Source organism: Indicator indicator, chromosome 30 (genome assembly GCF_027791375.1).
Source record: "Indicator indicator isolate 239-I01 chromosome 30, UM_Iind_1.1, whole genome shotgun sequence".
Lineage (NCBI taxonomy): Eukaryota > Metazoa > Chordata > Aves > Piciformes > Indicatoridae > Indicator > Indicator indicator.
The window spans coordinates 4,616,249-4,635,578 of NC_072039.1; the positions used below are offsets into that span (position 1 = coordinate 4,616,249).

Sequence of the window (19,330 nt, forward strand, 5' to 3'; positions counted from 1 at the left end):
TCCCCAGCACATACCCCGAAGGACAGGGGGGCTGTGACACATCCCCCCTGTGCCCAGCCCCCTCCTTACCCCACGGCTGCCTTCTTCAGCTTGGCGCAGAGCAGCACGTCGGTGAAGAGGAAGACGTGCCGCAGCTTCCGCGAGCCCTCCGACAGCTCCACCAAAAAGCCATCCTTGACAAGCTGCCGGGTCTGCGGGGCAGCAGGGCTGGCATGAGAGCGGGCAGGGAGCAAAGGCCAACAAGCCATAGGGGATGGATGCTCCTGTCCCTCTCCATGGCTCAGCCACCAGGAGCACATGAAGGTCAATCACAGAATCATAGAATTGTTAGGGTTGGAAGGGGCCTCAAGCATCATCCAGTTCCAACCCCCCTGCCATAGGCAGGGACACCTCACACTACATCAGGTTGCTCAGAGCCACATCCAGCCTGGCCTTAAAAACCTCCAGGGATGAGGCTTCTACCACCTCCCTGGGCAGCCTGTTCCAGTGTCTCACCACCCTCATGGTGTAAAACTTCTTCCTAACATCCAGTCTGAATCTACCCACTTCTAGTTTTGCTCCATTCCCCCTAATCCTATCACTGCCTGACATCCTAAAAAGTCCCTCCCCAGCTTTCTTGTAGGCCCCCTTCAGATACTGTAAGGCCACAAGAAGGTCTCCTCGGAGCCTTCTCTTCTCCAGACTGAACAGCCCCAACTCTTTCGGTCTGCCACAGAATCAAGGTCCTTGTCCTCCGAGTGCTATCTTGAGTCCCATAAGCTCAGCAGGGTGCCAACAAGCAGCAAAGACCAGGTAGATCCCTAACCTTGCACCCAGGACTGCATCTAGAGAAAACCCTTCATCTACTGGCCAAGCATCGTGGAGCTCCACAGGGTGGAGACACCAGCCAGAGTCTTCACCCTGTGCCTAGGTACTGCCCGCCCCGTTGGCTCACCTCTCCCTTGGGGGTGGTGACCGCTGTCCTCCGGGGATCAATGTCCTCATTGATGCTGGAGAGGAAGTTCTGCGAGATGCGGAGGGCGTCCTGGAGCAGTGGGTAGTCAGGGTGGTCAGCAGGGGTGTGCTTGAGAAGGTCCTGGAGGAGGACAGGTGCAGGTGAGCACCCTAAGGGTACTGGGAGACTCCTCAGCAGCACTGAGAGACTCCCCAGGGCTGTGGGTCCCCATAAACAATGGGGACAGAGCTCTCCACTACCTCCTACCCCGGGACTGGCATCACACTCACATGCAGGACGAGGGTGCTCCGCGTCACCCGGTCAATGGGTTTGTACAGCAGTGCTGCAGGGAGAGAGGAGGTGTCAGCAGCCACCCACCACTAGGGCCTCAGCACCTTTCCCACCCATGAGAGCCAGCACCTCATTCTGCAGGGCAAGGAAGGGACACTGGATGACCAGAGACCTGCCAGGTTTGCATAGAGCCCTGGGCAACTGTCTGGGATCTGTTCCACATGGAGCCAGTGACAGATGGACCATCACGGCACTGTCAAGAGCCAGGGCTCAATGCCACAGCCCACCAGAAGCAGCAGAAACTGTGGCTGGGCTGGTGTGTGGAGCAAAGGCAGAGCCCAGTGCTGGCAGCTGCCCAACATGCAGCTGCCTTGATTTTGGGGGCTGTACCCGAGGGATTTTGCCAGTGCCGTGGGTCCCTGCAGGGCCTCACTGGGGTGACAAGCCCAGACAACTGCTGCGTGGCACATCCCACATGGTGCTCTGCTCCAGGCATCACCCTGCATTGGCAATGTCTGTCCTGCAATGGGGACACCAACTCGGCCACAAAATCCTCCTCCCCTCTGCTGCCACAGGTCATGGGTGGCAGAGAAGCCTTCATGAACGCTGCCTCTGCCCTGGCTGCAGGACATCCCCCACCAAGACTGTACCAGCACATCCCCCTCCAGCTGAAGAACCTCCACAGGCACCACACAGACACCATCCCCACCAGCTTCCTGCACAGTGGCTCTGGAGCAGAACAGCCACTCATCACCTCCAGCAGCTTCCTCAGTTTCCCTCTTGGCTCAGCAGCAGGTACCATCCCTGCCCTGCCCTCCCCAGCCTCTGCCACCCCATGGACACCCCAACCAGCCCTGGGAGCAAGGGGAACCCACAAAACCCCCACCTACAGAGAACACAGGGCCCCAGGTATTATCCCAGCACCACTGCCCCATGCTCCCCCCATGACTGCATGTGAGGCTCTGTCAGGCTTGGGGGCAGAGCTGCCCCACACACAGGGCACCTTTCTCCTTTCATTCCTTTCTCTTGCCTTGCACCCCCACAGCAGGAAGCTGGTCCCAGGGACCCTTCCAAGGCACAGTTCACCCCAAGCAGCTGGACCCTCCTCCTTCTCCTCCTCCCTGGCTCCTTGGGCACAGAGGGGCTCCCCATGCCTGGCCACTCGCATCTCCTTGGGCTGCCTACAGCCAGGACGATGCCTCTGGGTTTTCCCATCTCTCCAGAGCACTTCTTCAAACTGCCAGGACCAGGCACTGGGTTGGGGGGAGATGAGGAAAAGGTGCTGGCTGCTGCCAGCCTGCACTCTGAACCACAGTGGGCTCCCCTTTCCTCCACAAGCTGCTGCCTCCTGCCACCCAGACCTGAGAGAGGGACCCTTGTCCTGGCCAACAGGGAGTCTGTGCTTAGGGTGGAGAGGATGCAGAGCGGGACCCTGAACCAGAGGCTGCATTCCCCAAGACTCCATGTCCCTGCTCCCTGCGGCAGCCAAGGAAAGCCCTGCTCCGGGATGGAGGGGGCAGGCATGATGTACCCCCCTGTTCCCCAACCTAGACGCACAGCAGGGATGCAGCCTCCTGCTGCCATCACTACAGACACACACACAGAGCACTGGGGAGCCCCATGAAGAGTTGTCCCGGCACAAGGGAGGAACGTGAGGCTCCTCACCAGCACCTGCTGATTCCAGCAGCCCGGGCCAGGCAGTAGCAGACTGGGACGCCCAACGCCTCCCATCCCCAGCCACGGAGAGCAGAGTGCTCCAGCCCCACGATGCTCACAGCCTCCAGCAGGCAAACAGAGACCTCTCTCTACCGCCATCCCCACGGCACAGCCCAGGCAGAGGGGGGTCCCTAAGCCACCCAGCCCCTCACCGTCCCATTGCCACCGCAGCCCTGCCCGGCGCGGATGGCGAGCGCGTGGCCGCGTGTGCCAGAGCCAAGATGATTCAATCCAGCCTGGAACAAAGAGGCTCCCAACTTCAGGCTGCGGAGCACAACGCAGCCTCCACTTCCCCCAAGCAAGGGCAGCCAGCCCCAGGGCAGCATCCCCGCAGCACCGTTCCCCACTGGCAGCCCGACCCGGAGCCGCCCCCCTCCCCTCACCGTAGGTGCAATTACAGCAAAGCCGGAGGATGAGGAGGATCTCCATGGCAGCCCTGTCTCCACGCAGCCATCTCTGCCGCTCTGTGGCGGCTCAGCCCGGCTGCGGCGCAGCACCGGCCCCTCAGCACGGCTCTCGGCGCAGCCAGCGGGTGGGGAGGAGGGGGGGCGCAGGGGCTGGGGGGCTGCTGCGTGCCCCCAGCATCCTAAAGAGCGGCGTGTGTGCCCCCCACCTCCCGGCTGGCTCCGCTCACAAGGGGCTCTGCGCTCAGCAGCAATCTGGCGCTCAGACAAAGGCTGCGGCCCCCTCCCCACACCCCTGCCCGCAGTACCCTCCATCGTGACGGACGTGTGGCTCTCCTTCGAGTCCTTGGGGCCCTTCACCTTCAGCTCCTAGGGAGGGAAAGGCTCATCAGAGCAGCTCACGGGGCAGGGGGGCTGGGGTGAGGGGAAAGGTCACTGCTGAAGGTCAGAGGGATCCCCACACAACCCTTCCTGCACCCTGATAGCTCCTCTCAGCACCAGCCTGGCCATGCTGGAGGCTACACATGGGTGCTGGGGTGGAGGTATGGACTGCATGCAATGCTGCCTGGCCAGAAGCAGCTCTGGCAGTGCCCAGCAGTCAGGATGTGGCAGCCCATGTGAGCAGCCACATAGGGCAGCCTGGCGGGGACACCCTGAAGCAGGACACCCAGCCCCACAGCAGCTCAGGGAGGCTGCTGGTCCCACAATACTAACCAGCCCTGCTGCAGAGGGGCTGAGGGGAACTGGGAGCCAGGCTGCAGCCACAGAGCTCCAGGTTTCTATAGGGGAGCCAGGCATGCAGGTGCAGCCAGCAGGAGATGAGCCACAGGTGCCCAGCACCCACCACCATGCTCATGGGATGGGGTGAGCAGATGCAGGCTGCCCCAGCACCCCAGAAATGACAGCAGCCGGGGGTGAGCTTGGGCTGAGCCTGACCTGATCTTGCATGAGGCATGGGGCAAACTCCTGCAATACTCAGAGACCACCACCCTCCAGCACAGCTCCCTGAGTGTCCCCAGGGTAGAGGCAGCATCTCCACAGGGCAGAAGTGGTCAACTCAACCATGAGGACAGCATTCTCTGCCCAGTGCCCCTGGCACAGCCCCAGCACAGCTTACCTCTGAGATCTTCTGGAACTGGTAGTTGCTCTGGCTGCACTTCTCTGCTGTCTCCAGTGCAATTTTGTAGTTATCCACAAAGGCCTTGTAGACCCCCAGCTGGCTGGCCTGTGGGGAGTGGGGGTTAGCCAGGCACCCAATGGGATGCAGAAGCGCCCCCCACCATGTGAAGGGACAGGCAGCCACCAAGGGGACATTGTCCAAAGGTGTCCCTTCCTGGCATGACACTGCCAGACCACAGCCAGATGGGGAGGAGGGGGTCACACGCTTGGTTCTGCCGGGGAAGCCCTCACTTGGAGCAAGAGGGTGGAGCTCCTGCACAACCCTGTGCTCCCCCAAACCTCCAAAATCCAGCAGAGAGGTATTGAGCACCTGGACAGCAGAGGCTGAAGCTACAGCCATTTCCTGTCACACTTTGACCTGTGCTCTCCTCCTTCCCTCTGCCACGGGCACAGCCTCACTGCAAGTCCAAAGCAATGGCAGGACCCAGATCACGACCATATGGAGCCACCACTGCAGCACTCATAGACATCAAAGAGGCAGCCACCTCCTGCCTCTGCCCAGAGGGTCACCCTGGGCTCCTGCTATCCCCATGGTAAAGCTACACCACACACCTGCTATGGCTGCACCAGGACTGCCAGCACTGGGCATCCCCACTGCAGCAAGGGGCACACAGGCTGCACTAAATGCCATCCCAGGACAGTGTCTGCTGCAGGGAGGGATGCAACAAATCCCATGGCCACCAGTGAACACATTGCAGGGTGTGAGGTAAGTCACACCATGGGGCCAAGCCCCACAGCATTGTGCTCCATCTCTCCAGCCCTCCTCCTCTTTCAAGCAGATCAAGTCCTGGGAAAGGCACATACCAGCTTCTGGAAGAGGTGGCCCATGGTGATGTTGCTGTCCCACTGCTGCACCTTTGGGCACAGGCTGTCATAGAACTCTTTGTGGATCTCATAGATGTCCTGGATCTTGTAGAAAATTGTCTCAATCTGCTGGAGGGTGAGGACAGGCTGCGACGTGGTGGCTGTGGCCTTCAGTGGCTTCATAGGCTGCCAAAGGGGGAAGGGAGAGCATTTGAGAGGAGGGCTGGGAGAAGAATGCTGAGAATGAGGAGGATCTGATGTGGCAGCAAGAGCTGCCCAGGACAGGTCCCAGGTGGCAGCTGGACCAAGGGGCTGCTCCCAGCTTGTGCATCCCTGCAGAATTCCCCGTGGTGGTGGTGACCCCCATGTTGTGCAACCACGTCTCCAGCACGAGGGTCAGCGAGTCCACAAGAGGAAGTGGGGCTATAAATACCTCCCTGACAGGCACGCTGCGAGCAGGGGGAAGCGAGATGGGGGTGGCCAGAGCAAGGCTGGCTCCAGCATGGCTCCTGCAGCTCTGCTTGCCTCCTAGGTAGCACCCAGGCCAGGCCTGCCTAGGGCAGGCTGTCCAGGAAGAAATCCATCCATCCATCCATCCATGCAACCATCCATCCATCCATTCCCCTGGGTCAAAGAACATCCCTAGAACTGTTTCTGGTCTGGGCTCTGTGCTCACCAACAAGAGGGCCTCCAGCTGGTTGATGTAGATCTCCTCGCTGGCCAGGAAGCCAGAGAGCACCAGCTTCCGCATCTCCAGGCCTTTCCCAGCATCCCGCTCGCCCTGTGCAACACAGAAAGGAGCTTGGTTGAGCCAGAGAGTGGCACAAGAAGAGACGCTCTCATCCCACCAGCCCATCCCCACATGGGCACATGTCCCCACCAGCGCTGGGAAGCTCTGTGGCAAGGGCCAGGCACATGCCTGCTGGGCGGCACAGCTAGGCTGGAGCCAGCTAGGAAGCCACAAACTCTGCTGGCTTTGGTCCCCTCCCTGCTCCTGGCTGGCCAGGAGCCCAGCCCTGCTGGCAGTGCTCCAGGGTGGCGTGCAGCACGGCAGGACTCTCCCAGGGCAGAGTCCAGAGGCACCGGTGAAATCATGCCTGGCAGTGGATGGCGCTGCCATGTGATCCAGCACCACCCTTTTCCCCTGCTGAGGTTTTCCTGGGAAAATGCCACTCCGGTGGTCACTGCCTGGCGGCACTGAAGCAGGTCCTGGGCTGTGCAGGACTCCACTGCTGTTGGCTCAGCTCACATTCAGGTCTGCTGCTGGACCAGTGCTCAGGTGGTGTGACCTTCCTGACAGCAAGATGAGTGACACATGGCTGGGCTGGGGGGGTCTGGGACCTTCAGCGAGGCTCTGCCAGCACCCAGGCTTCGGAAACCCCAGCTCCTGGACAGTCTTGCACACTGGGTGTGCCTGGGCCTCCCCCCTTAAAAATCACACTCAGGAACCAGGCTTTGCCACCCAAACATGGGCCAAGCAAAGCCACGGGGGCAACAGCTGCTCCAGCTCACCTCTGTCCAACCCTGCCAGCCCCAGCTGTTGTGCTGGGGGGATGCTGGCAGCTGTAAACATCAGGAAGGCACAGCCTAGGGACAGGCATGGCTGTGGATCAATAGCTCCCTGTTCCACCCTGGCTTCCTCCAACCAACCTTGGGGGCCACTTTGGGGTGCCTACCCCACAGGTTCCTGCCAGGCTGCACCATTAAAGCCTGACTATGGTGACTAGTGCAGGAGAGAGGTGCACGGGGGGGGCAGGTTTTGTGTACTGGGAACTAGCAGGCTCTTTGCCACCGATTAGTCATGGGTTCTTCCTGCTTCCCCAAGCCTGGGCCCTGCGCAGGAGCTGGTGAGATAAGGGGCCCATCCATGCCCAGAGCCTGCAGTGCCCCACGGGGACAATGCCAGCTGAAGCCCCAAGACCCAGAGCAAACCTAAAGTAAGGGTCAGTGGCCACCCCATGCAGTAGATGACATGGAGACTGCTGGAGCCCTCCACCAGCCCTGTGCCAGCTCCTTGGAGGCACCCCCGGCAGAGCGGGTGAGAGGAGGTTTCTGGGCTGTGCCTGCCAGCACTGAGGTCCCCTGGGGCTGTCCCCTAGCACTGGACTTTAGGGCCATTTAGGGGTTGCTGGTGGCTGTGCGGTGGGGCAATGGCAGAGTGTGGTCCAGACCCTTCCTGAGCATCTGGCACCGGGTCTGCTGAGCAACACAGACCCCTCAGCCCCCTCCCCCAGCAGCACACGTGGCCCCCGCTTCCCCGTGGGAGGAATGTTGGGTGCTCACCCCACTCTGCATAAGCACCCGCTGAGCCCTGTGCCCCTGATGCCTGACACAGCCCTGCCCGGTGCCCCCAGCCACCAGCAGTCCCAGGCGAGCAGTGAGGCTGCAGTGATGCTCCCACTGCCTCCCACCAGCACCCACCGCACCCACCCAGGAGCTGCACCGAGACCTGGGCATCACCAGCACCAGTAGGATGCCCTTGTCCCACCAACCCGCTGCCCAGCTTGGGAGCGGGGTCCCCCCGCTGCCCACCTTCTCGCCGGCCGAGAACGGAGACCCGGGGCTGGTGGGGGTTCCCGGCTCGGAGTCATCTTCATCCTCCAGCACTTTATCCAGGTACCCTATGGCCTCCTCTTCCTCTTCCATGGCCGGTGGGGCAGTGGGGGGCAGAGAAGACCCCGCGAAGCTGCAGGCGAGGTGCTCACACGGCCGAGCGGACCCAGCCTGCCTCAGCCCTGGCCACCGGCCACCTCCGCGGGATGAAAGGAGCCATTATGGGATCCCCGGTGCTCCTGCCTGCCCCAGCCCCGGCCTTCAGCCCCAGCGCCGCCAGACGCTGGCGAGGCGGCCGCGCAACCGCTTCCGAGCGGTGGCAGTGGCGGCAGCGGCGACCGCGGGGTGCGCAGCGGTGGGGCAGGAGGGACGACCTGGCTCTCCCTTGGCCTCCGCTCACCCCCGGAGGGGCCGCCGGCGGTGGAGGGCCGCTGCCCGCCGCCCTGCGCCCCAGCCAGCCGCTCCGCCCTGCTCTCGCACAGGAAATGCATCTCTTGGCGATGGAGGTGGGGCTGCCTCGCCGGCCCGAGTGCGGTCAGAGCTGGGACGTGCAGCAGCCGTCTTCCCCGAGCCGGTTCTCCCAACGCTGGCAGAACTCGGCGTGGCAGAGAGTCCCATTGTTCCCTGCCCCCTTGCCAGGCTCCCCGTGCCCTTGCCCAGCAAAGCAGCCAGCAATGGAAAATCAGCCGTGCCGCCTGCCATGGCCCTCCGGTTTCTCTGTGTCCCACGGGCAGGCAGGGAGTCGGACCACAGGGATCGCCACCAGTGAGGAGTGATACTGCAGCATCACCAGATTCGGTAAGGCGATCTTGCTCCACATCCCCGGAAGGGTTTCAGACCTCTCTCTGGCCCAGAGGGCACTCAGGCAAGGTGACACAGCTCACACATCTGCCTTTCCGCAGCGTCTGCCCCTCATCCCACAGGGATCAGAGCTCCCCATCAGCCTGACCACAACCCCGGGGCAGCCGGAGAGCAGAGGACATGAGCAGCGGTGTGATGCCTGAGAAGGACGTGATGGGCCCTGGTAAATGGGGCAAGAACGGGCTGGAGGAGGGGACATTAACGCAAGAGGTGTTTCAGCAGTTCCCCCTGGGCTCCTCAGGAGCAAAAGGGGAACCAGCAGCCACATATGTTCTGGAGATGGTTTTTCTCCCTGTGCCTGTCCAAGCCTGGAACAGCCCCTGCTTGGGGCAAGGACACAGACACAGCTCTGTGTCCATGCTGCAGCTCAGGCTTTGCCCAGTCTTTGCTAAGAGAGGTCTATGCCAGGGGACCAGGACCCTACCTGCCACAGCCAGGTCCCCAAAGTGAGGAAAGCTCCTTGTTCAGGAGACACCCACTGGCAGTGTCAAGCCTATCAGCACTCAAGCAGGTGCTGGACCACCAGCCCATACCATGACCATGGTTTTCAGCATTTCCCAGGTGGGAGACAGAGGGACAGGCTGTGTCTGCATCCAATGGCCATGGGTCCCAGCCACAGTCACAACTTTCCCAGGAGCCTGCAAGAAGAGCTGCTCCACCAGAAACCTTCTCCAGCCCTCCAAAAGGCAGCAACACCGGTCCTGCCTCACCAGAGAAGTGATGAGGTGAGACTGGCATCCTACAGCACTGGAAAATGAGTCTTGCATGCAAGCTTGCACCCATCACAAGGCTGGACTTGGATCAAATGTACTGCTGCTCAGATGGTGCTCTACTAAGCCCCAGAAGAGCAGCTCTAGATAAAGAGATGTAGGAAGAGCTGGCACCGAGCTCCAACACTTCCCAATCCCATTAGTGCCAACCAAGCCAGCTTTCACTGCCTGCATCCAGACCCAGCATGCTTAGCCAGCCCACTTTGACAGCATCCTCCAGGGTCTCCCCCAAGTCCCTGCTTCCCCAGGGCCACGCTCAGTTATCCCTACTGGCTCCCAGGACAGAGCCCATTGCCCACAGCACCCAGTCCATCACCAACCCCCATCCCAGGCACATCAGGGCTGGGGCTCACGTAGGCTGTGCTGGGCTACTAAGCCTGGATGGTTCGGACCCAGGCCCGGGACAGGGTCACCCCGCAGGAGGGTGGCAGAGGACTGACACACACCCTGCTCTCCCAGCCCTGGCCCTCCTTGCCTCCCCAGAGACCACGCTGGGTGCTGGGAGGAGGAGGATGCTGACCCTGGGGAGGAAGCCACACCTCTCGCCTCCTCTGTCTCAGCGTCCGGGTTAAGGGCTTAACTCTTTGCAGGACAAAACCCTGCACCTTTCCCCGCCCAGGCTCTTTCCCGAGCAAACCCCAGCCCGCTGCGGGGGCACCAGGGAAGCAGGCATCTCATCTCCATCAGCACGCCCCTGCCATGGGCCCGCTGCCCTGGCCGGAGCCCACACCGGAGGCACACACCGGGAGCACACACCGGGGACTGCCGCCCCACTGCCCCCGGACTTTACGGAAACTTTCATCCTGGAAAAACTATGGTTTTCCCTTTGGTTTCCGGGCCCGCAGCTCTTCAAGCATCCTCCTGGGAAACATCCTCGATAAACTCCAAGTGCTTCCTGTGGATGCTCTTGAAAGAGCTGAGGGAGAGGTTAAATCCAAGTTCTCCAGAACAGGAGTGGGGACAAGGTGCCCCTTCTCAGCTGGTGGCTCTTCCCCAAGTGCCACTAGATGGAGCTGGCACCGCGGCGGAGCGGCTGCGCCCAGTCTCCAGGGGCTCCCTGGACCAGGAGACATCGGGGATCCCGGGAATCCCACGCTTCCAGCACCCGGACCCCGCTCTCCGACCAACCCGTGCCGTCCTGGCTCTAGCACGATGTGTCACACAGACATTGGCATCCTCACCAGCAAGGTGAGGTCAGGCATTGGAACAGGCTGCCCAGAGAGGTGGTGGAGTCACCATCCCTGGACGGGTCAAAAAACCTGTGCAGACATGGTAGCCTGGGACATGCTTCAGTGGCCATGGTGGAGTTGGGTCGATCTGAGATCATCATCTCAGAGGGCTTTTCCAGCCCAAACGATTCTATATTTCTATGATTCTAACACCAATAGAACAGGGTGCTGCCGTAGGGAGCCCAGAGGGCCATGGCCAGCAAGTTTTGGGATTCCAGGGGACAGTCCTCCAGTTCACAGCTGCACCACCACTGGTACTGCTGACACAAGCAAGCCAGGGACCCACAGTCCCAGCTTCAGCTACACCTGCTGCAGAGATTCATGTCCCGAGCACCTACCCCTGTGCCAAGGCCATCAGTGGGCGTGGGGGAGACACCGTCCCCGGTCTCCTGGCCGCGGGCGCTGAGCTGGGGGGACATGGTGGGCGACTCATCGATGTAGGGCATGGTTTCCGAGCCCTCCGGCAGTGCCTTAGGCTCCTCGTTGCCCTCGGCGTCGTACTCATCCGCACCATAGTTGAAGTCTGTCAGGGGAAGAGAGGGTGGTGGTGAGCACCCAGGCAGTGGCACGGCCAAGGGTCACCACACGGCACACCGCAACCACCCCTGCTCCAGCCTGTGGTTACCTGTGGGCAACTGACCCTGTGTCTGATATCCAGGGCCACACACACCCACAGCCTGCTCCAGCCCCTCGAGTCTCAGCTGCCCACTTTCTGCCTGCCTGGCTGAGTGGGCAGAGCACCACAGCCTGCAAGGCATCCTCTGCTCGACACACTTCCCTATATTTGCATAATTAAAGGCACCGAGAGCCCTCGGGTCTCCTCTGCACAGGGACAGCTGCTCTGCCAGACGCCCTGGCCCCAGGCAAGGCCCTGCTTGCCCAGCAGCTGCCATCCCCGTGCCATCCCCGGGGAGCAACAGAGCTGGGCTGGCAGCCACAGCCGCCATCCTCCCTGCTTCCCCATGCCCATCCTCCTAGGAGCGTGGGAACGGGTGCCAGGATGCCTGGGTCCACAGCATGAAGGACAGTGCCACCCCCCCCTGGAAAAAGAGGGGTGGGGACACCTCTGTGGTGGGTGGGCAGCTCAGGCCACACTGAGGAGGTCAGAAGGGGTCTGCTTTCCCCAGCATTGCAAGAGGCCACTGCCAGGCCAAGCCAGCATCCATTTTTGGATGCCCCATACTGTCCTACCTATCACCCACAGTCCAGCAAAAGACATTTTGGGAGCCAGAGCCCCAGATGGGTGCAGAGGGAGGCCCAGGGTCTGTGGTGGGCCCCCGGGGCACAGCGGGGACCGGGGTACCTCCTAACCTGTTACCATGGGAACGGCAGCGGCTGGTGGCGGCGGGAAGAGGCGGCTGCAGCAGCCCCGAGATGCTGACAAAGGGGAGGGGGAAGGGAGCCCGGCTGCGGCAGGGGTGGCCGCGGGGTGCAGCCAGCACCCCACCTAGGGCCTGTGGCCAGCACCCCTCAGCAGCCCCCACAGAGACACTGGGCACAGCTTGCCCAACCTGACCCTGTGCCAGCCCCTGCGTTCCCATCCACAGCCCCATGGCTGTTCCCACAGGCTCCCTGGGCACAGGCAGAAGCAGACCCCAGCCAAGACCCTGGCCCACTCTGACCAAAATGGGGAGCACAAAATGTGGGGCTTGGGTGCTGGAGCAGCCATTCCAGACCAAATCCCACACTGCTGCCATAACCCTGTCACCCTGGCTGAGGACTCCCCTGGCTCCCACCAACACAGCTCAGCACATTAATGTTGCATTCAGCTTCATATTGAAAGTGGACATAAATCTTTTACATCAAAGAGCACCACAAAGCCTGCTCAGGAGCCTTGCTGCTGGTGGTGGGGAGGGATCGAGGGATCCCACCCTGCATCTGGGGATGGGATGGAGGAGGGCTCTGACATGAGCCAGATGCATCCTGGCTCTGCCAGAACACCACAGCCCCTCTCAGACCTTGCTTCATTAGAAATTAGCAGCTGATATCCATCCTTCACAGGCTGAAGTGCCACCCTCACTGGGCCACCACAGCCCCCATTCAACCCAGCAACTGACTGGGAATGAGCAAGATGGAAGAGCAAAGGTAGGGGAGCCCACAACTCACCCTGGTCTTCAGCTTCCAGGAAAGGGAATCCCTGGTGCTCACCTGTCCTGCCCCTTGTGCCTCCTGCCTTTGATGAGTCCCAGCCAGGTGCAAGGCAGTATGAGGTGCACTATCAGTGATGTCCCCCCATGACGGGCCACCTCCATGGGACACTTACACCCTGCAGCTCCCCTAAGCCCACCCAAGCAAACACTGTCCTTGGGCTGGGGATGCCCCAGAGAACCCCAAACCTCTCACCCTTCAGGCAGAGTCTAAGGGGGAGCTGAGGCAGCAGAGAAGGGACAAAGCTGACAGTCCCTACCAAGCACATCAATTCAGAGGCCATCAGAGACCTCCTCTCCACCAAGACCAAGATCTGCAGCTTTGGCTTTATCCATGGGGTGGGCAACAGGACCTCCCAAAGTGGCAGTGGCATTGACACTGTGGGAGACCTGGGAACACAGGCTAGGGTGGCACAGTGGCAAGGTACACAACTTTATAATGAGGCACCTGGGAGGTGACATCTACAGTGGTGCAGCAAAGAAGATAGCAGCAAAGACACTGAGGGGGAAGAAGTGGCCTGTGGGGATACAGGAATAACCTGGCAAGAGCCATTGCTCCCAGTTGGAACAGACCTATGTCCCAGTCCCAAACCCAAGCTGGGGACAAGACCTACAGGCAGTGCATGAGGGAGGATGAAGCTGTGTCCCCACGGCTCCAGCTGTGCTTCCAGCTGTGCCACGCATCACCATGCAGCATTTACAGGGCTGTGACCTGGGAAGGCCAGGCAGAGGGACCTCTGCAGGAAGGGAACCAAGTACCACCAAGCAGCCACAACAGGTGAGGGGCACAGCAGGGTTGGCCCCTGTGTCTTCCTGCACACAGGGAGCCCAAACCAAGCACCTCCCTCCTTCCCCCGCAGCTGCATTGCCCCTGCAGCCTGTTCCTGTGCCCGTGCCAAACCCAGTGCTATTTTTGCTCCCACTTTTGAGCAGCAGTGGAAATCCTCCTGCTCCACCCTAGGCATGGAGACCAAGGGGAGTGAGGCAGCCTGGCCCAGGAGAGCCACTCTGGGGGGCAAGGATATCCTGACTTGAAACAGGCTGGTACTGCCAGCTCCCACATGCAGCCCTGTGGCTCTGAGCTGGGTCTGACCCCACAGAGCACCAAGGGCTGGTACCCATCAGGGTAGGGGTCCCGTGGGCTGGCATATGGACCCAGGAGGGTGACAGGGTCAGGAATGCATCATCAGAGGGGATCCTTCTCCCCAGAAAAATAATGTTTCTGCTCTGCCACATCTTCCCAGGTCTGACCCAGGCTAAACCCAGCATGATGGTCCCCAAAAGGGAGCACAGCCAAAGGCAGCATTCAGCTCCTGCCCACCCCAAGCAGAGGCAATAAGTCACACCAGCTCAGGGTGGGCATTTTCTCCACTTTCCAGCCAGGCACAGGCTGCTCCCTGGCACCCTGACAGTGCACCAGCACACACCAACACCCGCCCATCCTATGCCACTGCCAAGAGAAGCCCAGCACTAGCATGGAGCCTGCAGGGTTTTGGGGAAACGCTGCAGTTTCCCTGTGCCTGGGTGAAAATTCACCATGACAACAGGGATGCGTGAGCTGGCCTCGGACCTGCCTCCGCAGCCCTCCTCCAAAGGGTGGCTCCACACAAACAGCAGCTCCTTCACGTCCTCACCACCTTCCCAGGTGTGATGAAGGCCAGACCCTGTCCTGCATGCCCCAAAACATGGGCACATCGAGCAGCCTCTCCCATGCCTCTTCCCTCCATGCTGAGGGCAGCCAGAGTAGGATTTGGGATGGCAGAGTCATCACTTTGCAGAGATGCCAGGGCTGGGAAGGAGGGTGTGGAAGTTGGGACTGGATGTGGCCCCCAGCAACCAGCCCAGCTGCCTGCACAATCCATGACCGACCCCAGGCCTCCAGCTGTGGTTATCAGAAGCTTCAGGCTGGAAAACTTGGGGGGGCTCAGCCCTATGCAATGTGCTCCTCCAACAGCCCCCACTCTCTCCAGGGCATGGCAGGTGCCCATTTCCCCTTCTCCACAGCATCCCACCCATGTCACATATCACTGCCCCACAAATGCCTGGGTCTAAGCTCAACACTGCACCTTTTGAGGTGCAGCCCACCCCCAGGCTGCCCACACAACCCACCCCCAGGCTGCCCACACAGCTCAGTGCTCCCCCAGAATGAACAGCGGGGACCCCACAACTGAGTCCCCCCATCCCCTAGCAGTGTCCCTGGCTCTTTTGGCCACTGCTGAGACAGCTGCCACAGGACTGGGACCAGCATGGCTCTGGGGCTTGTTCCTCCTTGCTGCCCATCCATGGCAGGGGGGATTTGCATGCCTTGGGCTGCTGCAGGACACCTCTGTCCCTACCAGCTGCCAGCCCCCGGGTACTGACACAGCTTTGCCACAGCATCCTCAGCACAGTCTTGGAGCTCACTGCAAAACCCACAGAGGGAGAGGCTCCTTCCCACAGCCACAGGGGTGGGACCTGGGGCAGAAAGCACCCAAGTCCCCAGGGACCTCTGTGGGCAGTGCCAGCTGTCAGGCTGTTCCAGCCCCAGTCAGCCCCACTGTGCTGGAACCATCATCACCCACTGTACAGCCCCCCGGAGTGGGCAGCTGGTCTCCAGAGCCTGGGGGATGCTGGACCAACTACAGCCAGTGCTTCCCTGTCATTGGTGAATGTGGGGTGCTCAGGAAGAGGATCACAACCCCTGAGCCAGCATCACCTGACCCCTGCCTGGACTCGGCTCAGCCCGGGAACCCCCCCAAATCGGGTTCCCTAGCACAGCATCCCTCCCCAGCAGAGCATCCCTGCCCAGTGACCACCGGCACAGCATCCCTCCCAGCACAGCATCCCTCCCTGCGCGACGCAGCGTTACACAACAGGTAGCGGGGACCCCCCCGGCCGCCCCCCAGCCCAGCCCACGTACTGCTGTAGAGGGTGTCGATCCAGGAGAGCCGGGGCAGGCCGCGGTGGCTCAGCGGCTCCATGCTAGGGGGGCCGTGCCGGTTTCAGCCCGGCCAGCCGCTTCTCATCTCACAACAAAGGCGGCGGGCGAGGGCGGGAGGCGGGGGGGCCGCAGGCCCGGGCGGGGGCTGGCTGGAGGAGCCGGGCACGGCCGCCTGCCTGCCTGCCTGCCCGCACGATGGATTTCGTGCCGGGGGTGCCCAGGGAAGGAGGTGCCGCCTGGCAATGGCAGCGCGTCCCGCCTCCCGCCCCTGCCCTGCCGGGGGGAGCCCAGCTCAGCGTGCCCCTGCACGCAGTCGCGACGACCCTCCGCGGGGGTCTGGGGACCGGCGACGAGGAGGAGGAGTAGACGATAGTGGTGGCACAGGGGCGTACGGCTGCCCCCCAGGCCACCCCCTTCCCCACCACTCTCGTTTAGGGAAAAAGGGGAGTCCGTCTCCATCGCCCCTTCCCCCGTGGTCTTACCGCCTTTCTGTGCCCCAGGGATGCGCTGTCCCCTCCCCAGCCCCTCAAATCTCTGCGGCTGAAGGAGGAAAGCTCTCCTGGCCCTGCTTCCCCAGCTCCAGGAGGAACCGGGACCCCCAGGAGCTGGGAGCTGCCCTGCCCCATACACCCAGGCTGGGCAGAGCTGGGCACGGGCAGGCAGGGGTTAAACCACCCTCCCCAGCTGCATGTAGCCAAAGGAAATATAAAGTGCCAGAGTCATCAACCCCAATATGTCAGGGTGGCAGCCAAGCGTTCAAGTGCAGAGGCTGCCCTCGTTCAGCCTATGCCTGCACCAATGCCCCAGTCCTGGCTGGGTGGGCAGCCCAGTGCCCTTGGTCACATCCTGCCTGGGGCTCAGCCACTCGGGGAAGGGCCTAGACGAGGCAGCAGGGCCAGATGGGAACTAGGCAGGAGGGATAATGCTCTGCTGGGTACAAGGTGAAGGCTGAGCCACCAGAGCATGAAATGCCAGGACATGGGTGGCATCAGCTGGCAAGCCTAAGGGGACCTGCCAAGGCACTGCCGCCACCTGATCCCCACTCCCACGGATGTCCACCCCAGGCTTGGACAAAACAAAGCCAAGACTGTAATTTGGTATGGCTCAGGCACACATTGGTACCAGTACCTGGCATCCAGGAGGGAAACCACTGCTGCCCCAGCACAGCCCTGCCTCCCCTGGGGGCCATACTTAGCCCCAGCATGGCAAGGACCCACACCAACAGCTCACTGCCTCCATGAGCTGTGAGTCACCAGGTGCTAAGTCAGAGGCACAGGATGCAGCTCCACAGCTGCCATTTCCCAGACCTTGCTTGCCCTGCTCCCAGGTATTTCAGGGAACCAGGTGCCCCCTCATGGGATGCTACTGGACACCACCACCATGTCTGCTCTGTCTGGTGCTGATGTTCTCCTTGTCCCCAAGCTGTCAGCAGGAGTGACCCCAATGTGATGGCGTTTGCTGCTCTCCGTCTCTCACCAGCTCCCCGCCTTGCTCCCACCCAGGCTCCAGCCCAGACCCACAGCCTTCATGGCTCCGATGGAAAGTGCCTTCCACCCTCCAGCCAAGCTCTGCACCACTGCAGCCCCCACAGCCCAGCACACTGAGCTGCCAGGAAGGCCGCAGCGGTTCAGACAAGCACGTCAGCCCCCTTCACAGCAGGAAACCACTCTCTGCTCACGCCATGGGGAGCAGCACACCACCAGCAGCAGCAGCAGCACAAGGTGCAGCTGGTCCCTCTCCAGAACAGGGCTGCAGAGCCATGGGGGTGGCTGGTTTTCCATCCACAGCTCTCTGCATGCATTTTGCACATGCTTTCCACCACTAGACATTCTTGGCCACACCTGCCCGTGGCACCAGCCTCTCCACACCCCCTCTTACACATCTTCCTCTTCATCCAACACAAGGCATGAGCTGAGCACTCGGATGAGGTGACCACAGACCACCAAGCCCCCTCCATCAGCTGACCACCCCTGATGTGACACCATGCAGCAAGCCCTGGCAGTGCCATGGACCAGGAGGACCTAAGAGGCAAGCACCCCACCTGGAATGAGACATCCAAACCAGAGCTGCACTCAAAAACCCTTATCTGCCCCCCCACACCTACCCAGGCACGTGCCCTTGCACATCCTGGGCAGAGCAGCCCCACCAAAAGATGAGGCTTTATTTCTACTTTAGTTATCATGCCCTTTTCACCTTCACAAAAACAACAACAGCACCCCAAAACCTGCAAAGCCACCAAACCTCCCTCCTGTCCCCAGGGCTAGAGGAAGCCCCCAGCCACAGGCACCCTGTAGTGACACAGACCAGCCCTGGACAAGGAGATGCTGCCAACCACGTTTTTAGCACCCCTGGCCAGCCCCAGCTCCAACCACAGCACAGCAGGAGCATCCCTGTAATGAGAGTCAAAAGCCTGAGTCCTGTGGTTCCTCCCTGCCACCGGCTGGCCCCATGCAGCCTGCCTGGTGTCTGGCTGTCTGCCTGGCATCTGCCCAACCCCTGCCCACCCACCCACGCAGCACTATTCCTGGACACTTGTGCAAGAGACATCTCCAGTCACAGCCACATGAGCCTCAGCTCTTGCCCAGGGCTGGACCTGGGCTGACAACAGGCACCTTGGGCTGGTAGCAGCTGGAGGGCAGAGCTGGAGCTGCCTACACCTGCAACAGTGGCATGGAGCAAAGATGTTTTCCTCGGGGAATACTGGAGGGTGAGAGGGTTGTTGGGGTGCACCCTGCAATTGGCAGTGGTACACAAGGACTAACAGAGCAGCCAGAGCACCTTGGCTGGGAGAGGTGAGGCCTCCACACCCCAGGGCCATGACAACTTCACAGCCAAGGCTGCAGAGCCCAGGGCTGCAGAGGGAGATGCCAGCTGAGAGCCCAGCTTTCAGAGCTCCAGCATCTGCTCCCCTGGGATCTCTGGAAGGTCTGGGCTGTCCCTCACAGAAGAGCAGCAATCCCCTTGCCAGAGGTTGCAGAGAGGGAAAAGGAGGAATAAATGAAAGTGTTTCCACCTTCCCCACCAAGGAGCACAGGAGATTCTTCCTGCAGGGTGTCCTGCTCCTCAGCCCAACTCAGCATTAAACTTCTCCCTAGTATCACTTCCCTGTGGGATGGAAACCCCAAGGTCTGCTCTGCATCAGCCCCAAGGCATTGCTGAGAGGTTCCCAGAGCCCTTGGGGAGCCAAACATGCTGCCAGGGCTGGTCAGGTCATCCACACCAAGCGTGAGGAGGAAGGCAGAGAGTCAGCCACAGCAGCAGTGCCCTTGGCCTCTCAAAATATCAGACTGAGGAAAGAAAAGTGGTGGCTGCTCACAGGAAGAAGCATTTAGTATCAGATGAAGGCCTGGACCAGCTGTCACATCATGTCTCTCTTCTGCAGAGGAGGAGACCATGGCTGTATCTGTCAGCACCACAGCCCCAGGCTGCTTTTCTCCCACCCAGCCTGGTGCCAGCACTGCCAAGATGGCTTGGCCAGGTTTGCTTCCCACTGCAGGGCTTGTGAAGGAGAAGGAAGAGGTG

The 19,330-nt window shown here is 61.2% G+C and overlaps 1 protein-coding gene across 4 annotated transcripts in view; it reads right to left on the reverse strand.

The window, feature by feature from the left end:
- ABR (ABR activator of RhoGEF and GTPase) overlaps window positions 1-15,848 on the reverse strand; it is a 28,994-nt gene extending 13,146 nt beyond the window's left edge. The window contains exons 1-9 of one of the 4 annotated variants that reach the window (XM_054394256.1): window positions 15,788-15,848; window positions 11,080-11,264; window positions 6,005-6,103; window positions 5,329-5,514; window positions 4,463-4,570; window positions 3,654-3,714; window positions 1,225-1,277; window positions 935-1,075; window positions 70-191 (exon numbers count right to left, since the gene is read on the reverse strand). In XM_054394256.1, the coding sequence (XP_054250231.1) occupies window positions 70-191; window positions 935-1,075; window positions 1,225-1,277; window positions 3,654-3,714; window positions 4,463-4,570; window positions 5,329-5,514; window positions 6,005-6,103; window positions 11,080-11,264; window positions 15,788-15,848 (1,016 nt within the window). Of the gene's footprint in view, window positions 1-69; window positions 192-934; window positions 1,076-1,224; window positions 1,278-3,324; window positions 3,371-3,653; window positions 3,715-4,462; window positions 4,571-5,328; window positions 5,515-6,004; window positions 6,110-7,860; window positions 8,014-11,079; window positions 11,265-15,787 lie in introns of those variants that run through there. The other 3 variants (XM_054394258.1, XM_054394257.1, XM_054394259.1) reach the window with 3 other exon arrangements.
- Window positions 15,849-19,330: the final 3,482 nt, after the last annotated feature.